Source organism: Oryctolagus cuniculus, chromosome 3, assembly GCF_051225735.1.
Source record: "Oryctolagus cuniculus isolate XC-2025 breed Fujian yellow rabbit chromosome 3, ASM5122573v1, whole genome shotgun sequence".
NCBI classification, from domain to species: Eukaryota; Metazoa; Chordata; class Mammalia; order Lagomorpha; family Leporidae; genus Oryctolagus; species Oryctolagus cuniculus.
In genome coordinates this window covers 39,652,044-39,673,230 of record NC_142869.1, presented here as the reverse complement: position 1 = coordinate 39,673,230, position 21,187 = coordinate 39,652,044, and the positions used below count along the sequence as shown (strand labels likewise).

The following is a 21,187-nucleotide window of genomic DNA, read 5'->3' as shown; positions in this document are numbered from 1 at the left end:
GGGGAGCACGGAGACGCCTCCCTTGGGAACCCCGCTGAGCACCTGTCAGCCCCGGCTTCCCCTCCTAACCCACCAGTGGACGAATTTCCTCCCGAGTCACTCACACCCCATGAAGTCGTACCATAGTGCCTTCTCTCTTCGTATCAGTGCAGCAGGAAGGTCTGATTTTTCCATACTGCTTGAAACAAAAACCTTCTAGCTACGCATTTTAAAGGTCAAATTACATGTTTGTTTCCTTGAGACCAGAAAAACAATTATATTGTAGTGTAGAAAATTGAGGGCTTTGCTTTGCTTTTTTTTTCTGTCTGTTTTTCATTATAGAATTCAACTCGGTCCTTAGAAGAAAATGGAAAAATTAAGAACTGAAGCTTGCAGCTAATGATAGGTAGTCACTTCCATTAGCCATTCTGTCTCTACCTGAATCTTTTTTTCTCATTTTTCAATAAAACCAACATAGTGCAGTTGAGGCTAGGAGAAAGATGAAGATCCCAGGCATGTAGAGGTAAATGCAATAGGGAATTGTTCCATTAAGAGCTGTTTGGGGGCTATTACTCTTTGGCTTCAGTGAGGCAGCAATTTCACTTGGTGTTTCTGGGCATTTGTGGCTTCTGTCCAGCTCTTCTAATGCCACTGACAGGCTCAGGTGTGCCAGCTCTTGCACCATTTACACAGAATGAAACCGAAGGCCTTTTTCCGCAGCTTATGGTGTAGTGTGGTTGGACAGGTAAATCCCTGTAGGCCACTGAATAGCCCTCTTTTAATTAGGAACATCACTGTAATTGTGAGACTTTCTACACTTTAAGAGGGAAGGACAGGAAGAATACAGATGAAGTGAAACAGGGCCCAGAACCACAGCAGATGCTATGATAAGAAGCAATGGGATTTGTTCGTTCCGTTGTGTGGAGGGTATATTGATAAAAGCATGATGAGTGGAGATTCCATTGTAAAGCCCGCATGACCAAAGTCGTCAGCACTCCTAGCGTACACAGTAGGACTGGGATATATGGAGCAGTGCAGTTGCACAGTCATAAAAGGACGCTTTTCTCTGTGCCACTCAGCAAGTCTCGTTTAGGATGGAATCTGCAGTACAAGAGCCGACCGAGCAGCCTCTGCAGCCACTCGGCAGTGTTGCATAATAATTTCATGACGCTTTCAGTTCCCTGTTTAATGCTGAGGAACGTGGGAAACACGGACCAAAGTTTTTAAAGATTTATTTGTTGACTTATTTGAAAGATCGAGTTACACAGAGAGAGGGAGAGACAGATCACTGTTGAAATGGCCACAATGGCTGGGGCTGGGCCAGGCTGAACCCAGGAGCCTGGAACCCCATCCAGGTCTCTCCTGTGGGTGCAGGGGCCATCTTTCACTGCTTTCCCAGGCAGTAAGCAGAGAGCTGGATTGGAAGCGGAGCAGTACAGACTCAAACCAGTGCCAAGCCAGTGCCCATATGGGATGCCAGTGTTGCAGATGGCAGTTTAACCAACCGCACCACAACACTATCCCAAACACTCATCAGATTTTGCCCACTCTTTAGACCGAACATGTAATGAAGATACAAATCATTTTAGTAGTGTGTTTTGGGTTTTGTTTTTTTTAATAAAAATCAAGAGTTTCGATGTGTTTTTTAAGAGATTTAATGAAAGATCTCTGTGTCCTTCTGCTCTGAAAAGAAATACATTGTTCCCATTGATCAAAACCTGAACAAAAAGACTGACCACCAGCTTTCCTCTCATCAAATGGTTTCGCTCAATAGCCCCTGCTTGTGATTTGTGCAGAGCACTGTACAAAGGAAATTAAGCAAACGTGTTCCTTCTCCCCACACCCGACACTCAATATTACACCAGAACGCTAAAGGAACACTAAAAGTACGAGCATGTACGTACACTTGCAAAGGATACGAGAGACTACAATGGAAGAGGCTAATAAATATATTTATGCCTCAAGAGAACCATATGTATGGTTTTTGCTGCTGCCTAGCTAACAAATTGCCCAAAATGACTCCTTTTCCTCACTCTGCACCAGTCCAATAAACAGAAATAAGCTCCAGGATGCTTTCTGAAATTGTGCAAAGGACAAACACCATATAACAAGGAGACACGCAAGGTCCCTGTGACTCTGCACTGAAGCAAGCCCCCGTGCTACAGTGCATTTCCAGTCCTGCCTCATTTGTGAATGTATGTCATGCTAAATAGGTGTCCCTTGCGCTTTGGAGGTGAAAGCTTCTCCTCGCCTATTTTCTTCCCTCCCAGAGGTTTCTCTCTGCATCACGTGTTTCCCCAGGGCCGCTGCCAAGGACTGAATGAATCAGTTGACGTGAAGGAAGAGCAGGTTGATAAGCACAAAGAGGTCCAAACTGGCCTTTTCCGTTTAGGTGCAGTCCCCGGGAAGCCAGCATGAATAGCGCCTCATATTAACAGGCTTCCTGAGCGACGTGTGCATTACCTCCATACGTTATGTCAGCTGCACACTTGGCATTGGAAGTCAGCTTTGCTTCCACTGCAGCCTTCCTTGCAGAATAATAGACCCACAGGAAGAACTGAAGACAAGAAATCTTAACATCTGAAAAGAATTCTGAATCTTTTCAGCAAAGAAAGGCTACCAATCAACCAGCCTGCAACATGGGCTGAAAAGCAATCGTTTGTTTTCATTGTAGAGCAGAAAACCACAAGGAAATTAAGCCAATTGTTCTGTCTGCGCATTCCTGTAAGAGTACTAGAGTATGGACTTTCTTTGTCTTGTTTTCATTTACAGTAGAATCCATTTTCACTTGGAAAAATAAGATGAATTTGTTCTTATGTATTAGTATAAATACAGAATTCATTGTAATATTTTTAAAATGAGATATCCTAGATCACTGTTTCAGAATGAGTCTTGGAGCTTATCTGTATTTATTAGAGTGGTACTGAGCGAGACTAAGGAGCCATGTCGGGCAATTTGTCAGCGAAGACAGCAACAAATCATATGGAAGGGGGTTACCTGAAGTCAGTAGAATTCCTTCCATGTATACTACAGTGTTCCGTCATGACTATAAGCTGGGGACTCTGACAAGAGCATATTCTAGTAAAAGTCACATCTTTCAAGGTTTATTAACCACTTAATTGGGAGGCACTGGGTGCAGAGGAGACCACAGAGGCTTTAAATCTCATCTCCACATGCTGGCTCTGAAGCTGATTGAGTTTCTTCTTAGCTATGAAACAGGAGTGCTGCTGTCACTTTTGAGGGGCCTTGTGAAAACTCACATACACGACAATGCATTTATTTGAGCGTTCTAGAAAATCACTAGCTGGCTCTGATAGATGTTTAGGTGAGATTGGTTCTCTTCCCTTCCAGAATAGCATTTAGGAAATTTCTCTTCTTCCAAGACACTAGGAAGAAGCTGCCCTTCTCCACTTTCCATTCATTGAGGATGCTGTTTATTGGATCCCAGATGAGCACGGGTATAACATTGACTGTTTCTTGCTTGATGAAGACAGAAGTAAGGCAAAGGGACGCCCCTGATTCTCAATGGCTACAGCTGCCAGAACAGCCCTCTTTCCCCTTTCATATCTCATCCCTCTGCTCTACCTCTCTTCCCCCCTCTTCATTCACCCATTCAGTAGACAGACGAATGCATGGCAGGCTGGCACTTCTCAAACTTCTGTGTGCACAGGAGCATCTGGGTCCTTCCCAGAGATTCTGAGTCCACGGGGATGGGATGGAGCCTAAGAATCTGCATTCAGTGAGTACAGTGAGTGTGAATGTAAGTGATCTAATGACCCCACTAAGAAGCACTGCTAAAAATACTGACGGGAGAGACAACCTCTTTCCTAGGAAAGCTCAAGGTGCAGTGGATGCAGACAGGAACAAGCCCCACGATGCAGTGTGGCAAGTGCTGCAGTGGAGCTATGCATGGTGTAGGGCAGGGGTCAGTCCCGGCTGGCTGGTTGGGAAGGGGTCCCTTGCAGGACGTTGGCCACAGGAACAAGAGAGAAAGAAGATAACCATGTAGGGCATACTGGGTAAGCTGCCGTCTATGATGCCAGCATCCCATATGGGCACCAGTTCAAGACCCGGCTGTTCCACTTCCTATACAGCTCCCTGCTGATGTCTATGGGTAAAGCAATAAAGATGGCACAAGTGCTTGGGCCCCTGCTCCCCATATGGGAGACCCAGAAGAAATTTCTGAGTCCTGGCTTCAGTCTGACCCCGCCCCAACCATTGGCAGCCATTTGGTGAGTGAACTAGCAGATGGAAGATCTTGCTCTGTAACTCTGCCTTTCAAATAAATAAGTAAATCTTTTTTAAGAAAAAATCTAGCCATGTAGAAGAAGCAATACAAAGAACCAGAAGCATGAAAGACCCAAGTGGACTTTAAGCAAAGCAAAAAAATCAGAAAATTCATTCACAGATTATCTGTGGACTACTAATAATCCATGTACTAAGGATTAGGAAAGTCTGCTTAAAAATATTTATTATTTATTTGAGAGGCAGAGTTACAGATGGGGTGGGGGGGTGGGGGAGAGGTCTTCCATCCACTGATTCACTCCCCAAATGGCTGCAACAGCTGGAACTAGGCCAATCTGAAGCCAGGAGCCAGGAGCTTCTTCCCAGTCTCATATGTAGGTGAAGAGGCCCAAGAACTTGGGCCATATTCCACTGCTTTCCTACGCCAGAAGCAGAGAGCTGGATCAGAAGTGGAGCAGTTGGGACATGAACCGACACCCATATGGGATGCTGGCACTGCAGGCAGAGGCTTATCCCAGTACACCAGGGCGCCAGCCCCAGAGAAGTCTACTTCTTATGATAAGAAGTAAGTACATATGAAACCAATCTGCTTATCAATATTCTCATATCAGTAAGGGTGTGGGCTCTTGCTACGAATTCAGAGAAGAATTCTGAAAACTGGCTCAAATAGACCAGGCAGCATGGTAAGTTTTTTTAAGCTTTCTATTTAGTGAGGGAAATGCAAAGGAGAGTGAGGGCTCTAGCTAAGGGAAAGAGGGAAGTCCAGAGCTTAAGTCGGGGCCACACTGAGCAGAGAGCAGACCAGGAGCCACGTGCAGCAAGTGTTTGGTTATGGGCAGCTACAAGCAGCTTAGCACAGGTAGCAAAGCAAAGGCAGAGAGAGCTGGCAGCCCAAAAGCCACACACCCCAAAGGCGCGAGGCAACAGGAAGATCAAGGGCAGCGAGGGAAAATAAGGGCTGTGCCCCCCATGTTCCAGGCCTTTTATCCACTTCCAAAGGGGAGTGATTACGTAGTCTGGCACGTGGGTATACAGGTGGGGTCAGGGAGGGGCATGAGATCACACAGGGGGCGTGGTAAAGGTATGGTCTTCCAGCTCACAGATCTAATCAGTTGTCTGCTCTCTGCCTGCCTCCATCACACAGAGTTCATTTGTGCCCCCACTTTGGAAGCTGCTGGGAAGGGCAGGTCAGTCCTGAGGGCAGGTGGCACCACAAGGGACAGACAGGTACAGGTCAGCATGTTCCCTCCTCTTTTCACGGAACTGCCCAGGAATTCAGGGGCCTACCAGGGCCAAGGAGCCTTTGAGGCCAGGCCTGGCTGCCATGGCTTGGATGTGGGCCGGAACTTCAGATCCTCCTTGGGCCCCTTCAGGCTCTTCGAGTTTCTGTTCCTAAGTTATTCATGTTCAGCAACCACAATGGCTCCTGCAGAGATGCCCAGCTCCCTGCCCGATTTTTTTTTTTTTTTTTTTTGAAAGCAAATACAATAGAGTATTCAGAGTAGTTGCCTCTATTTTGTGAATGAGACAAAGGAGGATTTTGCCTTATTTTGTTTTAGCTTGAAATTTATTTTATCCTGCTTTCTGTATTTTCCAATTTTTTTTTAAAGGATGTAAAGTGAAATAAAAACTCCAAGACTGGTTGTTAACCAGTTCCTTCTGTGATATCCTTGTGTGAGAAAACAGCAAAAATCTACAGCTAGCCTAGACTGTTTTCTCCTTCCGTAGGTGTAGCTTTGCAGTGGGGAGCAGTTGAAATCTTATTATTCTTGTAGGAACTGAAATCCTTTAATAGTGAGCTCCATGGAAAGAGATCAAACTAAGCAGTATTCATCAAAAATAAGAACTGGTATTAGTCAGCAAAATCGTATGTAAAATTCGAAAGGGAAGTTTCTGAGCAATGTAGATTTTTCAGTTGACCCTTTAGGGTTGGAAGATTTGTAGACTTTGCTAGATTTTGCAAATCTTTGTTATGTTTAAAGTTCCAAGGGCAAGGAATCCCCTTTCTTTTTTTAATGAACTATGTCCTTTCTGAGGAACGAGATTTCTGTGTTGAGAGTTAGTCCATGTGCTAAATCTGCATGTGCCTTATTCCACAAATGCACCTAAGACAGTATGATGAAATATTCATTACCCGTGGTTTCAAATCACCGAGTGGTTCCAGTGTGAAATATGCAGCCTAAGAGAAACTACCTTGTATTACCTCTGATAAAAAGACGTGGAAAAGAATCAGCTCAGCCTGATTGGCAAATTGTTGACTTTCACGGACAGATTTTTACTTTGCTTGGTGTGTTGAGCACGGTTCATGCTTTGAGGCTGCACTGGTTTTTTTTCTGTGATGGTCATAATTAGTAGGCAGCTTTACAATGAGTAGGTAACTTCGCCAAAGCTTGTGTCCCAAATTCAGTCCACATTCTGTAGACAGAGCAAACCAACAGCCAGCTCCTTAATAATGAGCCCAGGGCTAAGTCAGCCGTAGGGGAAGTGAACAGGAGAGGGTAGAGACATCTCTGGTGTGGACTGCAGAGGACGGAATCGCTTGGGAAGGAAAGGAAGAGGAGTCGCTGGTGACCCCAGTAGCCAGCGTGCATGATCCAGATGACAGCACCAGGCGGGGAGCGGAGCACAGAAAGAAGGCGGGAGGGACCACAGTACCTGGGAGCCTGGCACCATTTGCAACTACATCCTCTTGACCACTGGCCACAGACCCACACCTGGTACTGCTGCAGGTGTGGCCCTCCATCCAGGAAAACAGCTCTGCTGACAGCTGCACTGGCTGAGAAGTGGGTGCTGAAACCTCCAGCTCGTTTTTCCCGGGCACATTCTAAGATTCCCTGGAATACTAGAAGGCAAGACTGGCAGTGGTACCCATGGAAGCCATGTGTGACACCTTACACATACAGAAGTTGTTCTGCCCTCCGTCGCCACAAGAGGAAAAGACACCGGGATGCAGGATGCGTATAACTAGGGCAGCAGGGGCACCTCTTCCCTCAGGCCCACCTGCAAAGGGCAGATGGCTCAAGCCCCCCCCCACAGCAGACCCAGGGCACTAGCAAGCTGTCAGGAGCCCAGCTGAGCAGAGCCCACAGGGCACTGGGGGAGGAAATGGTTTTACACCCGTTTTCCCCCTTAATGAAAGAAATGGGAAGTTTATGCGAGGAAGCCTGGCTTTAGGGCTTGTGGTAAATACGTGTGCTGTGTGCTGGCCGGTGGAGGCCAGAAAGACTGAAACATCCCAGTAGTGTTCAGCAGACTCGCCCCTCGCCAGCATCCTCCTCCTCGTCCTCTGCCCTGGGGCTGGGGATTCAGCTTCTCCTACAGCCTGCTCATCCCGCAAGGCCCTGCACCTGCCTTGTCTCCTCGCCGATGTGCTCAGCCTGCGCTGTCTGCTTAGCAGCGGATGAGGTTAGGAAGCTCTCCTTGAAGCGAGTTAGCCGCTAGAACGTCCTGAAGCAAAACCGTCTGCGATCAGATGGTGCTAGGCAACTTCCCTCACGCCATGGTAGCACGCACCTCCATTAACTCTCCAGCCGCTTCCTCTGGCTGTTGTCGCATATTTTTTGTTTATTTATTTATTTGACAGATAGAGTTAGACAGTGAGAGAGAGAGACAGAGACAGAGGCCTTCCTTCCGTTGGTTTACCCCCCAAATGGCCGCTAAGGCCAGAGCTACGCCGATCCGAAGCCAGGGGCCAGGTGCTTCCTCCTGGTCTCCCATGCGGGTGCAGGGCCCAAGCACTTGGGCCATCTTCCACTGCCCTCCCGGGCCACAGCAGAGAGCTGGACTGGAAGAGGAGCAACCAGGACTAGATCCCAGTGCCCATATGGGGATGCCAGCACCGCAGGCGGAGGATTAACCAGGGGAGCCATGGCGCCAGCACCAAGTTGTCGCATATTGATGTCTAAATTTCCTTTAACAATCTCCCCTCATTCCTCAGTATCTACCAGCAGGTTCTGCTCTCTGGATCCCCGACCTCTAACGGCTCTGGGGCTGCCTCAGTCTCACAGTAGCTTCACTGTTGAAGAGCACTAGACCTGACGCAGCTCCTCTGAACGCCCCGAGGAAGGGGTCCCTCACTGTCTTTGTCTCCAGATTTACAGCTCAGTCTTTCACCGAGCAGAAACTGTCAGATCTACTCCTATGAAGCAGCCCTTGAGATTCTTGTTTATTGTTTTATCACTAGTCTTCTCTTGGAAGGAATCAAGACAGTAGAAACATTGCTACAAAAAATGACACTTTATCTCTGGGATTAATTATGGAATCCACTGTAAAGGTTTTTGCCGTGGTAATCTTCTCATACCTTATTGCTTTGGCAATAAAAGTGTTTTTATGGACAACAAAATAAAATTTTACTATCTAGGCAGTTTATATTAAATGAGATGTGTTTTCTGAAGGATATAGGGCATGTCTGAAACATGGCCGATCACCATGGATTCCTCTACCACTTGTTTGTAGTGTCTTAGGTCTAAGCCAGTTGAACAGCTCTTTCCATGTTTCTGTCAGATAAAGAGAATCACTGTTGACTGGCAAAAATATTCAATACTTAGAATTTCAGGTCATAGAGGAAGCAGAACTCCCAAACATCCAACCAACCACCCTAATCTACAACCAGGGTTATCAATTACGTACTTGGATTCTGAGCCAAACCCTGTTGGTGCAGATCATTTTACTGTTACTCATAAGCTTATTTCTCAAATGATTAGATTCTTCTTACATAAATTTCGGCATAATCATGATACATACGCAAGCACTGCAGTATACCAGTAAGAGGTTGCAGTACTGTTGTGTGATATGAAATTGTTTTCTTCCCTTACAAGCCTCGCTATCAAGCGAGTTTCGTGGAGCAACCACAGTTGTTGAAGATCTTCCAGTTGAACAGCTGTTTGGTAAAACTCAGAGAGCCCTGAAGAGGTGATGATTAAGGGGCACCTGAAGGAAGATTCAGAGTTAATTAGATGAAGAGAAGCAAGGTGGAGGGAGAGTGTTGTATTGGAGGCAGAGGGGAGCGCCTGTGCTAAGGCCCTGTGGCAAGGAGACCACAGGACTTGTACCTCGTAGGGTGTCATAAAGCTGAAATGGGACCATTCTGGTAAGGCGCTGGCAGTCCACGTCCTGTGCCTAACCTGGGAAGGGCAGAAAGTCTTGACTGAGATCAGCCCTCAACAGTGAGGCGGTTAAGTGCTGGTAGCTGGCTAAGCAGATGTACCTAGAAAGCAAATGTGTGCTGTTTTCCCAGTCGCAATGTGCGCTGTGGCACTGTCTGATCCTCCTGGGGCTCATCAACTCTGATGTCATTGCTCTAAGAGGGCTCCCTCCTCCCTGCACACCTCTGGCCTTATGCAGCCTGCAGGCTTGATGCTCACTGAGCGTGTCCCCGTCTCAGGAGCACTTGGAAATGGCACTGGTGGAATTACTCACGGAGCTGGGTGGCACCCACAGGCCTTGTGTGGCTTTGGGAAGGTTTCAGACCCAGTCTTTCTCTGACCCTGCCCGAAGTCGGGCGCCCAGTTTGATGCGATTCTGGCTCCTTGCTGTCTGCCAGCTCACTGCAGGACAGACTGGACAGGCTGCTGGCTACTGCATCCTCCATGTGCACCTCCCTAGTTATTCTGCCCTCTCCCAAGCCCACAGCCTTGAAAGCAAGACCCAAGGAACCGTCAGGTCCACCAGATTGAGATTCTGTGGGCAAGTCAGGTTCATCTGCCTCAGGGCAGCCCTGACCTTGCCCTGCTTCAGGTCATCAGTCCAGAGAGGAGTCCTGGCTCAGCAGAGCTCACAGGCTTGCCTTAATGCACACGAGTTCAGAAAGCAGTCGTACAATGCGAGCAGCGCTCGAATTCCTAAGATGCTGAGGACGTTCTCCCTTTGCTGACACACACAGAAGCATGGAGTGCGGTTTGACGCTAGCTTCACAGGCTTCTTCACAACCCCAAGCGTGTGTCTTAAGCAGATTAGCAATTTTTTGGTGCGAAACTTCATCCCTCCTGATACAGGCCCAGAGAGCTTCAACTAACCATTGTATGAATATCCATCTCTGTTGACTAAGTCTTCGACCCAGGCATGTGTATTACACTCCAGATGTCCATCTTATAAACTGTCTGGTCACAAAATTGTATTAACAAATTTAATCAACAAAAAAAAAGGTTACCATGGTGGTGCTGATGAAGAAATTAGCAAATGTCTCCTCCCTCCCCTCCCCTCCCAGCGCACACAGACTGCAAAATTCCCAGCCTGCATGCATATGCTTTGCCTGGGGACTTGAGAAATGAAGGAGTCGGCAAATGGGTAACATGGGGCTCTCCTGGCACCCCCACGGCAGTCTGCACCTCTTGCACCCCCTACTCAGCTAAGGACCTGCCAATCTTGGGTCACGTGCATGTACTTCTGTTAGTTGTGTTCTGTGCTTGCTCTCAAGTCCTGTGGACTCTATTTAGAGGCTTCTGGCTGGAAGGGGGAAGGGAAATCCTGATTTCTTCTGCTGTTAGCATTTTCTTCCCTCTGTCTCTGTTGTTCGCTGCTTCCCCCAGGGACAGTGATTCCTGCAGGCTCCCTTACTTTCTTCTCAGCTCTCCCCTGGAATAGCGTAGGCTCCACAAGAATGGACGTTTCCTTATTTTTTTAGCCCCCCAAACCCTTGCTCAGTACCCAGCAGGCATTCAGCAAATATTAGTAAAATGAACCCATATGTTGTCAGTCTTCCTGTTTCCCATCCTCTCCTGTTCCTGCAAAGTTGTCCCAATCTTGTGCAACCCTGCCTCACTCCACTGGTGAAGAAAACAGAGCACAGGCCGGCGCCGCGGCTCACTAGGCTAATCCTCCGCCTTGTGGCGCCGGCACACGGGTTCTAGTCCCGGTCAGGGCGCCGGATTCTGTCCCGGTTGCCCCTCTTCCAGGCCAGCTCTCTGCTGTGGCCCGGGAAGGCAGTGGAGGATGGCCCAAGTGCTTGGGCCCTGCACCCCATGGGAGACCAGGAGAAGTACCTGGCTCCTGGCTTCGGATCAGCGGCAAAAGGAAGACCTTTCTCTCTGTCTCTCTCTCTCTCTCACTGTCCACTCTGCCTGTCAAAAAAAAAAAAAAAAAAAGAAAAGAAAGAAAACAGAGCACAGGCTAGCTGGAAGTATCAAATATCCCGTATCTCCACCGTCACATAACCCACAAGTCAGCTGAGATCACCCAGCCCCTTGAGTTCCAGATGAGTTGTCCTGGGTGCCTACTCCATGTCCTCTGGCAGCCCAGTGCCCCTCCGAGACTTGTGCCTGTTCCGGGGTGAGAGGGGTTTCGCATACTCACACTTACTCTGCCTTTATGCTGTGGCCCCTTCTCATCTGTTGAGCCTCACGTTCCTGGCTTCCAGGTGTGTGCCCCAACCACCTTCCAGGAAGGTTGTGGCGTGCTGAGCAGGCTCCAGGCACTGTCGGTGCAGAGGAGACGCTGCGGCTCCTGGCGGTTCTTCTGCCCACCCTGCTATTGGGGATTCCCCCAGACTCTGCACCTCTCACAGCCCTCAGCCTTTTTGCTGACTTCTCTCTCTTCTGTCCTCCCTTCCTGTCTGTACAAGATAAAACTGTCTTCTCAGGCAGAGAAGCTTAGCCATGTGTGTAGCTTGGACTCCTAATTCTCAATCTCTAGGTTCTCATCTTAGCTCCTTAGTCTTTATCTTCCTAAAGGAAAGTCAAGTGCCCTAAGAAACTTGTAAGAAACAAGAATAAAAAGTACATGTTTGCCTCTATTCTGGCTACATTTGTGAACTTGACAGAGAAGCTAAATTCACCTTGTACTTATGGAAGCACAAAGCCTATGGACTCAGCCCAACATTTCATACAGTTAGCAACTGTATGGTAGTGTGTGTGTGTGCACGGTCTTTGGAAGGAAATGCAAGAAACTTGTATCATTGGAAGCCTACAGGGAAGCAGGAATGGGATAAAGGCTTCCTTCTTACTGTACAGCCTTTAGTATTCATGGACTTACTATAATGAAGACACATTGACATCATACCTATGTAATGTCAATAAGTAAGGTACAGGTGCCCTGATATGCTGGTTACACCAAAGTGATCATATCCAGTGACCTTAAGCCACGTGCGTCATGGGCATAGCTGACTTTGTGTACATTTGACAGACTAGGCGCAGAGCCCAGTACTGGAGAACTTACCATTCATGGTACACAGTGGTTCCTGCCCCTAGGATTTCCTGGTTGGAAAGGGCTGAGTTCTCGGGATACAGTTCTTTCTGGAAAAGTGTTTAGGTTCCATCATCTAGTAGAGGGGCCCCAACACTGCTGTAGATTTATCCCAGCCACCACTTCTTACCTTGCAACGATTCTTAAGAAGGAATACATTTTAAAAGACTTTTAAAGTACATCTGATGGAAGTCTAAGCAGTAATAAGGATAATAGTAAAGAGGAGATCATAATTAATCTGTGCCAACAGCCAAAAATATCTCACTCATGACCGGTAGGAAATGCTAAGGAACCAACTACCGTTTTGAAAACTGATTAGTAAGAGAATGAAGCATTTATCCTGCTTCACCTATGCAAACTGACTTCATGGTAACCAAGGAGTTGATCAAGGAATGTTTCTCTTCATGGGAAGATTTCAGAATACAAATGGAATGATGTAATTTGAAAGCTCCCATTTTTCAAACCCTGTTGAAACAGGCCATAATCACCAATGGCTAATAACATTTAAAAAAAGAGAGAGAGATGTCCCTTATATTTCCATTAAATTTATTAGATGTAGAACCTTAGTGAGTCTCAGAGTTGACCGTTTTTTCAGAAGTAATTCCTTATGTTGTGTTCCTTCAGCACACATACAATAACACCACATATAAATTATTCCTTCTGAAAAAATCAAATTCCCATATCTAATAATACATTTGTAGGAAATTCAAAAAGAATGAGTTAAATGATCCAACAGAGACATAACTAGCAAAATGCAGGCCTTAGACAGGTCTTCAGAACAATCTGGTTTCTTCAGATAAACTACAAAGGGGATAAGGAAGCAGATGAGAGAGAATGTATAGCTCAACACAGATTTAAGAGACAGCAAAGCACTTAGAATGAACAGGTTTTATTTGGATCCTGGTTTAGACAAACTGTTAAGATTTATGGAGCAATTGGGGGAGATTTGAATACTGAGTGAATATCTGATAATATTAAATTATTGTTAATGTTTTAGGTGTTACAATATTAAATGGTTATGATCCCCAAAAGCCCTTAGCATTTTAGAGATAGGAGTATATATTGAATTATTTGTGATGAAAATGAAAAGAAAAAGAGCTTCTGACATCTGTGCTTGTGTAGACATAGAAGCCTGTGAGAGGACGTAGAAAGAATTTGTAATGATGTGTTGCTTCTGGGAGGGGAGCTTTGGGATCAGGAGTGGAGATGGGAGGGAAACAGATCTTTGCACAGATAGCTACCTTGTTGGTAGTGCCTTTTTCAAAGAAGTAACCCAAAAATAAATGAAATATAATGGTGGAAAGGTCAATAAAACCTCAAAATGCTTGAGAAGATGAGAAAGACGTAGGCTGCAACTGTCCAGCATGTGGGTGAGCTGGCCCATGCCATACTTGTCAGGGTAGGGTGGTCCCAGTGCTGTCTGCACCAGAATCAGGTCTAGCCCACTCCATCCCAGCCAGAGTCTCTGCAAATGGAGCACAAACACAGTTGGCAACTTTAGTCCTTCATGGACCAAGTGCCAGCTTTTCAAATACTCATTATAGTGGTTTAGAACTTCAGAACGTGTAGGCCAAAAATAAGCTCAAATTTGAATTCAAAGCAGCACAGTCTTGAGCGCCTGAAAGCCTTTTTCAGTTGTCGACGACGATCTAATCAGCAGATGTCTCCGTGTAAGTCTGGGGAGCGTCTCTTCCGTGCTGCCTTGGTTTGGGAGAAACAGAGTGTGCTGCTGGCTCTGAGTATAGAAGTATTTGTGGTAATTTGTGTTTTGTTTAATGAAAACAATTTTTCTTTTGTTTCCAGTGTTTATTATCTTTGATTAAGCGTTCTTCATTTTTCCCCCCCAGCATCATTGATAAGGAAGTATCATTAATGGCAGAGATGGATAAAGTTAAAGAAGAAGCCAGTAAGTAGACACATGGTTATTAGTTTATAAGCCTCCCAATCAGAAGCAATCCATGGGTCAAACTGACAGTGGTAGCAGACTCTCAACAGGGTCTGAAACCTTACACTGAAATGCTGGTTCATGAACCCTTGTAACTCTGGGCAAGTCTCTTAGCCCTGGAAACCCCCATTATGTCATGTGGGAGGGGGCAGGACTGTAGCACCCTCATCTGAGCTGAGGGCATAGCAGAATCAACTCGGGATAAATCACAGTTGTCAGTTGGATTTGTTAACCTCCAAGGCAACTGTTGGGCACATAACGCGTTTTAGTTAGAGTTACGACATTGAATTCACTGTTAAATATTATATATAAGGGATCCTCAAAAAGTTCATGGAAAATGGCTATTATGAAAAATTACACATAAATTTCAAAAAAATTTGCTCTAAAATGAGCATTTTAAAAATTATCTTATTTGTTTTCACTTAATTTGAAAGGCAGAGAGAGAAATCTTCCATGGGTCAGGGAAAAGCCAGGAGCCCAGAACTCAATCTGGGCATCTCAGGTGGGTGGCAAGGACCCAGGAACTTGGATGATCACCTGCTGCCACCCTGGCATGCATTAGCAGGAAGCTGGATCAGAAGCAGAGGAACCGGGACTTGAACCACACACTTCAGTGTAAGACGCGAGTGTCTCAAGTGGCATCTTAACCACTGCATGAAATGCCCACCCCTACACTTATCTTTTTATTCCATCAACTTTTTGAAATTCTTTCATAAATCTTTCTTATTTATACAGTCATTTTCAGTTACTCTCTTTAAAGCTTTATTTAATTCAAACTGAATCCTCCTAAAATATTAGTCCCATTTGAAACAGTTACTTAAATTCCCTTCAACATATTGAATTACATATATAAACTAAATGCATATCATTTTTTTCAAGCACTTCAGATGCCTGACAAAGCAAACTCACAAACCTAAGAAGCAAAGTGTTCCTAAGCTTTTAAGCAACTCAAATAAGATTGATAATTCAAACTTAGAGATGTACTAAATGAAGCTTTCTTAAAACGCACCAGTTCTGTTATAAACTTTGTCCAATACACTGACGCCTGCCAACTTAAAACCACAGGAGAAAATCAATTTCATGTCTTAAATTGAAATCACAAGTCTGATTGCTTCACACACCACATTCTCTATTTAAAGAAAGATTCCATTTAAGTTATCTTGCTCATTGCAAAACTTTTTCCAAATTTAACACCAAATATTAATATTCTGGGTTTGAGTTGTTTTCTGCCCTTCATACTTATTTCATTGAGGAAGAGTTGCTCAATGAATTGAAGAACAGATTGCCATCCTAAATGGGCTGAGCAAGTCACGGGTTGAAAATTTCAGTAGAAACAAGATTTCTCAGATTCAACATCCAGCCACAAGCAAGCATGCGAGTGCCCTCTCATTCTTTAATTCTGTGCCCTGTGTTAATGCCACCCCTAAGACCATATGTTTCAACTAGGATTTAGTTTTGCAATCTTTGTTTTCTTCATCCTTACCCAAATTTCAACTCACAAACTGGAGAAATGACATTCTGTGGTTCCAATCAGGTTCCAGCTAAATCCCTTCCCCACTCACTGCGAGGTCTTTATTTCTGCCAGAATGAAAGATCAGACCAAATTTTTCTCTTTTTAAATTATTCTTTTCTGGACCTTGGTGACAATTCAATTGTTGTTTTATGGCACATATCTTTGTTTTTGTTACACAATTCTAAATCATTTTAAACACCATTTTAAAATCCAAAATACAGCAAATTTTATTAAATGAAACTAATGTGATCCAGGGTGAAGCTGGATATTTTAGTAGTTATGCAACCCCTTTGATTGTGAAATTATTTTATTCATATGTTATTTGTTGATTTATTCAGTAAAAGTAGACTATACTCCTATTATGTAAGATTTTTCCCTATTTGTTAGGGATAGCTCATTTCAGTGTCTTAGCACAATGCTAAAAATGCTAACAATCAACACAGACACAACTGATTCCCTGGAATAGACAGAGAAAGTCCCTAGCACATCACTTTCTCAGAAGGTCACAAAAATCCTTGGGTTTCACATACTCATTATTCCTTCTTGGGATAATTACCTTGGGTGCCAAGACCTGTGGAATGTGTAGTTTCTCCGGAGAGCATCCCTGTCTCTCAAACTCAGTCAATCAATAAGCAGTTCCATACTAAGCACTGTTAGAGACCAGAATAACCAGCAAACAGAGACACGAACGATGGAGCCTGCACTCGGTGTGTTCTCCTGCTGGCTGAAGCTGCTGGATTGGTTGACAGGCTTCATCATGCTCTAGGGAAGGGAGCTGCAGGCCCTGGTTTAGAACAGCCTGGGGCCCAAGGAAGCGAGTTTGCATGCCTTGGAAGCAGATAGATGGAGTGCATATCTGGTTTCCACCCATTTCCTAGCTGTGTGACTTGAGACCATTTTGTTCACGTCCCAAAGCCTGGGGTTCCTTCTAAGAAAAAGGTGGATAGTAGTAGTGGTTATCTCAAAAAGTTATTGTCAAGACCAAATAAGAGGATAACTGTCAGGCATTTAACATAGTGCCTGACGCAATATATCTGCACAATATGAAAAGCTCTTGTTAGTCACCAAGTTGATCCATCCCCCTTCGTACTCAGTCAGTTCAGTCAGAAGTGGGGGTGAGAAAGGTTGGGGTCCATCTCTCAGATGACACCCCTGTATCAACTGTACATCTTCCCCGCCATTGGAAGCCTTGAATTTCTCCCCATTAAATATAGGACTATCTCTACAACCACTCTCTTGAACTTACTTCGCTATGATGTCAAGAGTGTTTTTCCTATTTCCCATTTCCTGTACATTGTATAAGCCAGCTTTCCTCAATGACAGCATAAGCTCCCGTATTCCTCCTGGCATCTAACACAATGCTGAGAAGACCATAGGTACTCCCTAAGCATTTGTTAAAATAGATGATTGTCATCAATTCAGTATCTATAGACTGCAGGATCCAATAGACATGAACACTAATGAACTGCAAACAAGAAGTATATCTTGATGAATATATCTCACCTTACCAGTAACATTTATGGTTAACATTTTTGAGTATATATTTTGAGTAACACTTCACAAGTGTTATTCTACTTAGCTCCTCAATAGCCCTATTATATTTTATAGATGGAGAAACTTCAGTATGTTGTAATGGTAGCGAGGGTCTCAAACTTCATCTGTATATCCAGGGAATTGATAGACATGCTCTTACTGTGTCAGGTTTACCAGAGATATAGGAAGAAAATATTACTTTGTATTAATGGAAACACAGATATATTACAAAGGAGAATACAAAGTTCATAAGGAATAAAGGATTTCAAGGAGTTTTTTGTGCTTAAAAAGCCACTTCTGCACCAGCTCCTGCCCACCCCCACCATGGTTTTGGGTATACCTTCTGCTGAGGAGTATGAAGATACTTCAAGAAGTTTGTGGAAAATAGTATGAAAGGTGCTGGCGTCGTGGTGCAGCAGGGTTAAGCCAACACTTCTGCTGTTGACAGCTCTGATCAGAGTGCCAGTTCAAGTCCTGGTTAATCTGCTTCTGATAGAGCTTCCTGCTAATGGTACCTAGAATGGCAGCAGAAAACTGCCCAAGTTTACTGGGCCTCACCCACCTATGGGCGAGACCTGGATGGAGTTCCTGGCACCTGGCTTCAGCCTGACCGAGGCCTGTCTGTTGCAGCCATTTGGGGAGTGAACCAATGGATGGAAAGTCTCTTGGTCTCTCTCTCTTTCCCTCTCTTTCTCTCCCTCTCCCTCCCTGAATCTGTCTCCCTTTCCCTCCATCACTCTGCTTTTCAAATACATAAAGTAAATATTTAAAACGAGTGAGTTCATTTTGGTGCAAAAGTTTGTGAAATCTACATGTATGAGGAGTTCTCAAAAGTTCATGGACAATGAAAATGCTATACATGGATGTTAAAAATTTTTGCACCAAAATAAGCATCTTGTAATTCCATTTTCCGTGAACTTTTTGAAGTACGCTCCTACTGTTTGAGAAGCCTTAAGATTTTCCGTGGTTCAAGTAATATAAGCAAGCTTCCAGTGTCTCCTAAAAACTTGAAAGGAATTTATAAATCCTATTGAGAAAATGGATTCAAGCATACTGCGACTGTTGTTAAAACTGAATGAATAATATTAATTAAGTGAATGCAGTGAAAACCTAAGGTGTATGGGACTGCTCCCTCTACAGATTTCTGAAAGGATAGTGCTTTCAAAGCATACTTATTTTTCTATTTTAAATTATAGCATCAGTGAATCTTAAAATCTCACCTTATTTTTGCCTTTTGTTTCCGTGAGAGATGTTTTTGAGGTGAAAATGTTCACCCCCAAAGAATATTGGCTTTAGCTCTCTCACGTTTTAAGGCTTTTTCATAATGAAAGGCTTTGAAATGTTAATGAGACTGTATGTAAAACTCATCGGAAACTTGCTGATGCAAAGTGTTCATCTCCATGCACATTTGCATGAATGTAAACTCAAAACTTATTGGTGATCTTGCCACCTGCATTCCTATTTTAGGGCCCATTTATATCTATTCCTACAATGTCTTTTTGTTCGGTATGAATGCCCAAGTTCTACTTAATCAAAATGAACAATGACCCCAAATTGTCACACAAGTCCCACAAATAACCCATGAAGAAGAGTCAAGTCTGTGTAAACTGCAGTCACTCAGAGTCTGCCTGGTCAAGACTGAGCCTTCAGAACTGTTTTTCCATGGCACCTCGTAAGAGGAAGTACCTTGCTCCCACTTCCCACTCGAGAATCCTTTTCTCTTGGTTGAATTGTAAAGACAAATAACCAGTCAAAGGCGTGGGTCCTAAGCAGTCTTAGGTGATCCTGTGTACAAGGAACGTCCATCTAGCCTTAGCTACTCCTTTCAAGTGCTGGGTTCACTCATTCCCTGAATCCTTCATTCGGCCAACATGTTGGGCACCCCCTCCGTACCGGGCAGTCGACACCTGGACACAGAGAACTGCAAAGCTGAGCTTGCACCGGAGCTCACAGGTGACTGGAGATACCTACAGAGCCCGGCAGGCAATATTAACCCGCTGAGCCGGGCAGGCAGGGCCCCTGGCACGCAGGCCACCGTGCTCATCCAAGAGGGCAATGGCTCCCAGCCTTACTCCATTATTGTCATGTGGCAGTGCTGGCCAGCTGTGGCCAGAAATTCCAGTTTTTTAGAAGACACCAGAAATCCAGCTTTCAAATGAAATCTTTTCAGCTTCAATTGTGGGCATTTATTACGTAAAAGTGATGTGTGAACCACACAAAACATAAGCACTCTGACCAAAAATGATATTGGATGACCTTTGTATGACCTTTGTTCAGCAGGGTAACCTGAGACATCATTTAGGAATACACTGTCTGCATTCAGATGAAAATCCCCTTCACTCCCATCATCTGGACATGCTTTTCACCAGCTCCTGTGTTGATAGCAATCAGTTTGTTGCTATCAGCATAAAACGATAATGTCTTAGTCTGTTCGAAGAATGGATTGTGGTTTGCAGGAAATCTTAATTCTTAAATGATTCCATGCTTCTTTTCTTCCTTTTTGAGTTTTTGAAGTGACTTTTTTTTTTACATTATCTAGTAAGAGCTCTTGAAATCATAAGTCATGTTGTTTGGGTCTGCATGTTGGTGGTGAAGATGGCCTAATCAAGCCGCTGATCCTTGTTCAGCCAAAGGTAGAACAGGTTCTACATGTGCGCCGTCTCCGGTGGGCTGCTCTTAGGACTCAGAATGCATAGGGAAGACAGTTCATGCATGACTTGAATTAGACCCCTACAAGTCTGCCGATTGAAAAAGCAGGCTTAATAGTTAAGTCTTCCTCTGGGTGTTTGTACTCACTGCTTCTGAACTCCACAATCTTTGGGGAAGCACACACACACAAGTTAACCTACATCTATTCGAACCTTTAGTTCAGCAGACAGATGTGTGAAAAAGTGGTGCCAGAGAACTCCCCTGTGTCTTCTCTACACGTACAGATGTGGAAAAGCACACACAAATCCAGTGCAAGCTTGACTCACCCTTGACATTTTTCCATCAGGGACACTTACGACAAAGACATGAGACACTCTGTTCTGAAACTTCTCTCTGTTTGCAAAATGGAAACATATCTGCAGAGCATCAAAACCAGAGGCATTTTTCAGCTCACAGAAAGCTAATAAATTAAAACTTGCATGTCCAATTCCAATAACACAGCTAGTTGCTGCAGACAAGTGTATGTTAAAAATCAGAAGGCCTAATGCTGTTAGACTATAATAGCCCAATTCAGCCAACAGAAGCATGGCTGTGCTGAGCGGACGGCCTGTCTTTGCAACAAAATTCAGATGGGATTTTTAGTATGTCTTTTTTCAGAGGTAGCTATTTCGGAGTAACTCACAAATTGAAAAGTCCAAATTAAGCAAGTGGGATCAGATGCCCATGGAAAACTTAAAAAGAAGCATGTGGCGTCCAGTGGATCGGAAGGAACTGCATTGGTTTAGGGATTTGTGGATAAGGACAGCAGGAAATGGGTTGTTGGTACTGGGCACCAAGGGTGAACCCGCCACAGTGACTAACTCTGAGAAGAAAGTCAAGGTCCGGCAAAGAGTCAGGCTGTGGTGGGAGGATTGATGCCAAGAAATTAGGCCAATGAATATGTGTAAATCTCTAGCCTTCACATGCTATTCCTTCTTATTTGGCAGTGGAAATCCTGACCGCTCGTCAGAAGAAAGCAGAAGAACTAAAGAGACTCACTGATCTAGCCAGTCAGATGGCAGAGATGCAGCTGGCCGAACTCAGGGCGGAGATTAAGGTCAGTCCTGAAAGCCCGGACCTGAACCCGGAGCCAGAGCGCTGTCCCC

General features: G+C 44.7%; 1 protein-coding gene across 16 annotated transcripts in view; it reads left to right on the top strand.

Moving 5' to 3' along the window:
- Positions 1-21,187, top strand: part of SPATS2L (spermatogenesis associated serine rich 2 like) — a 174,807-nt gene that overhangs the window by 142,688 nt on the left and 10,932 nt on the right. For all 16 annotated transcript variants that reach the window (XM_070070428.2, XM_008258940.5, XM_070070427.2 and 13 more), the window contains 2 exons: positions 14,250-14,308; positions 21,029-21,138. In XM_070070428.2, the coding sequence (XP_069926529.1) occupies positions 14,250-14,308; positions 21,029-21,138 (169 nt within the window). The remainder of the gene's footprint in view (positions 1-14,249; positions 14,309-21,028; positions 21,139-21,187) is intronic.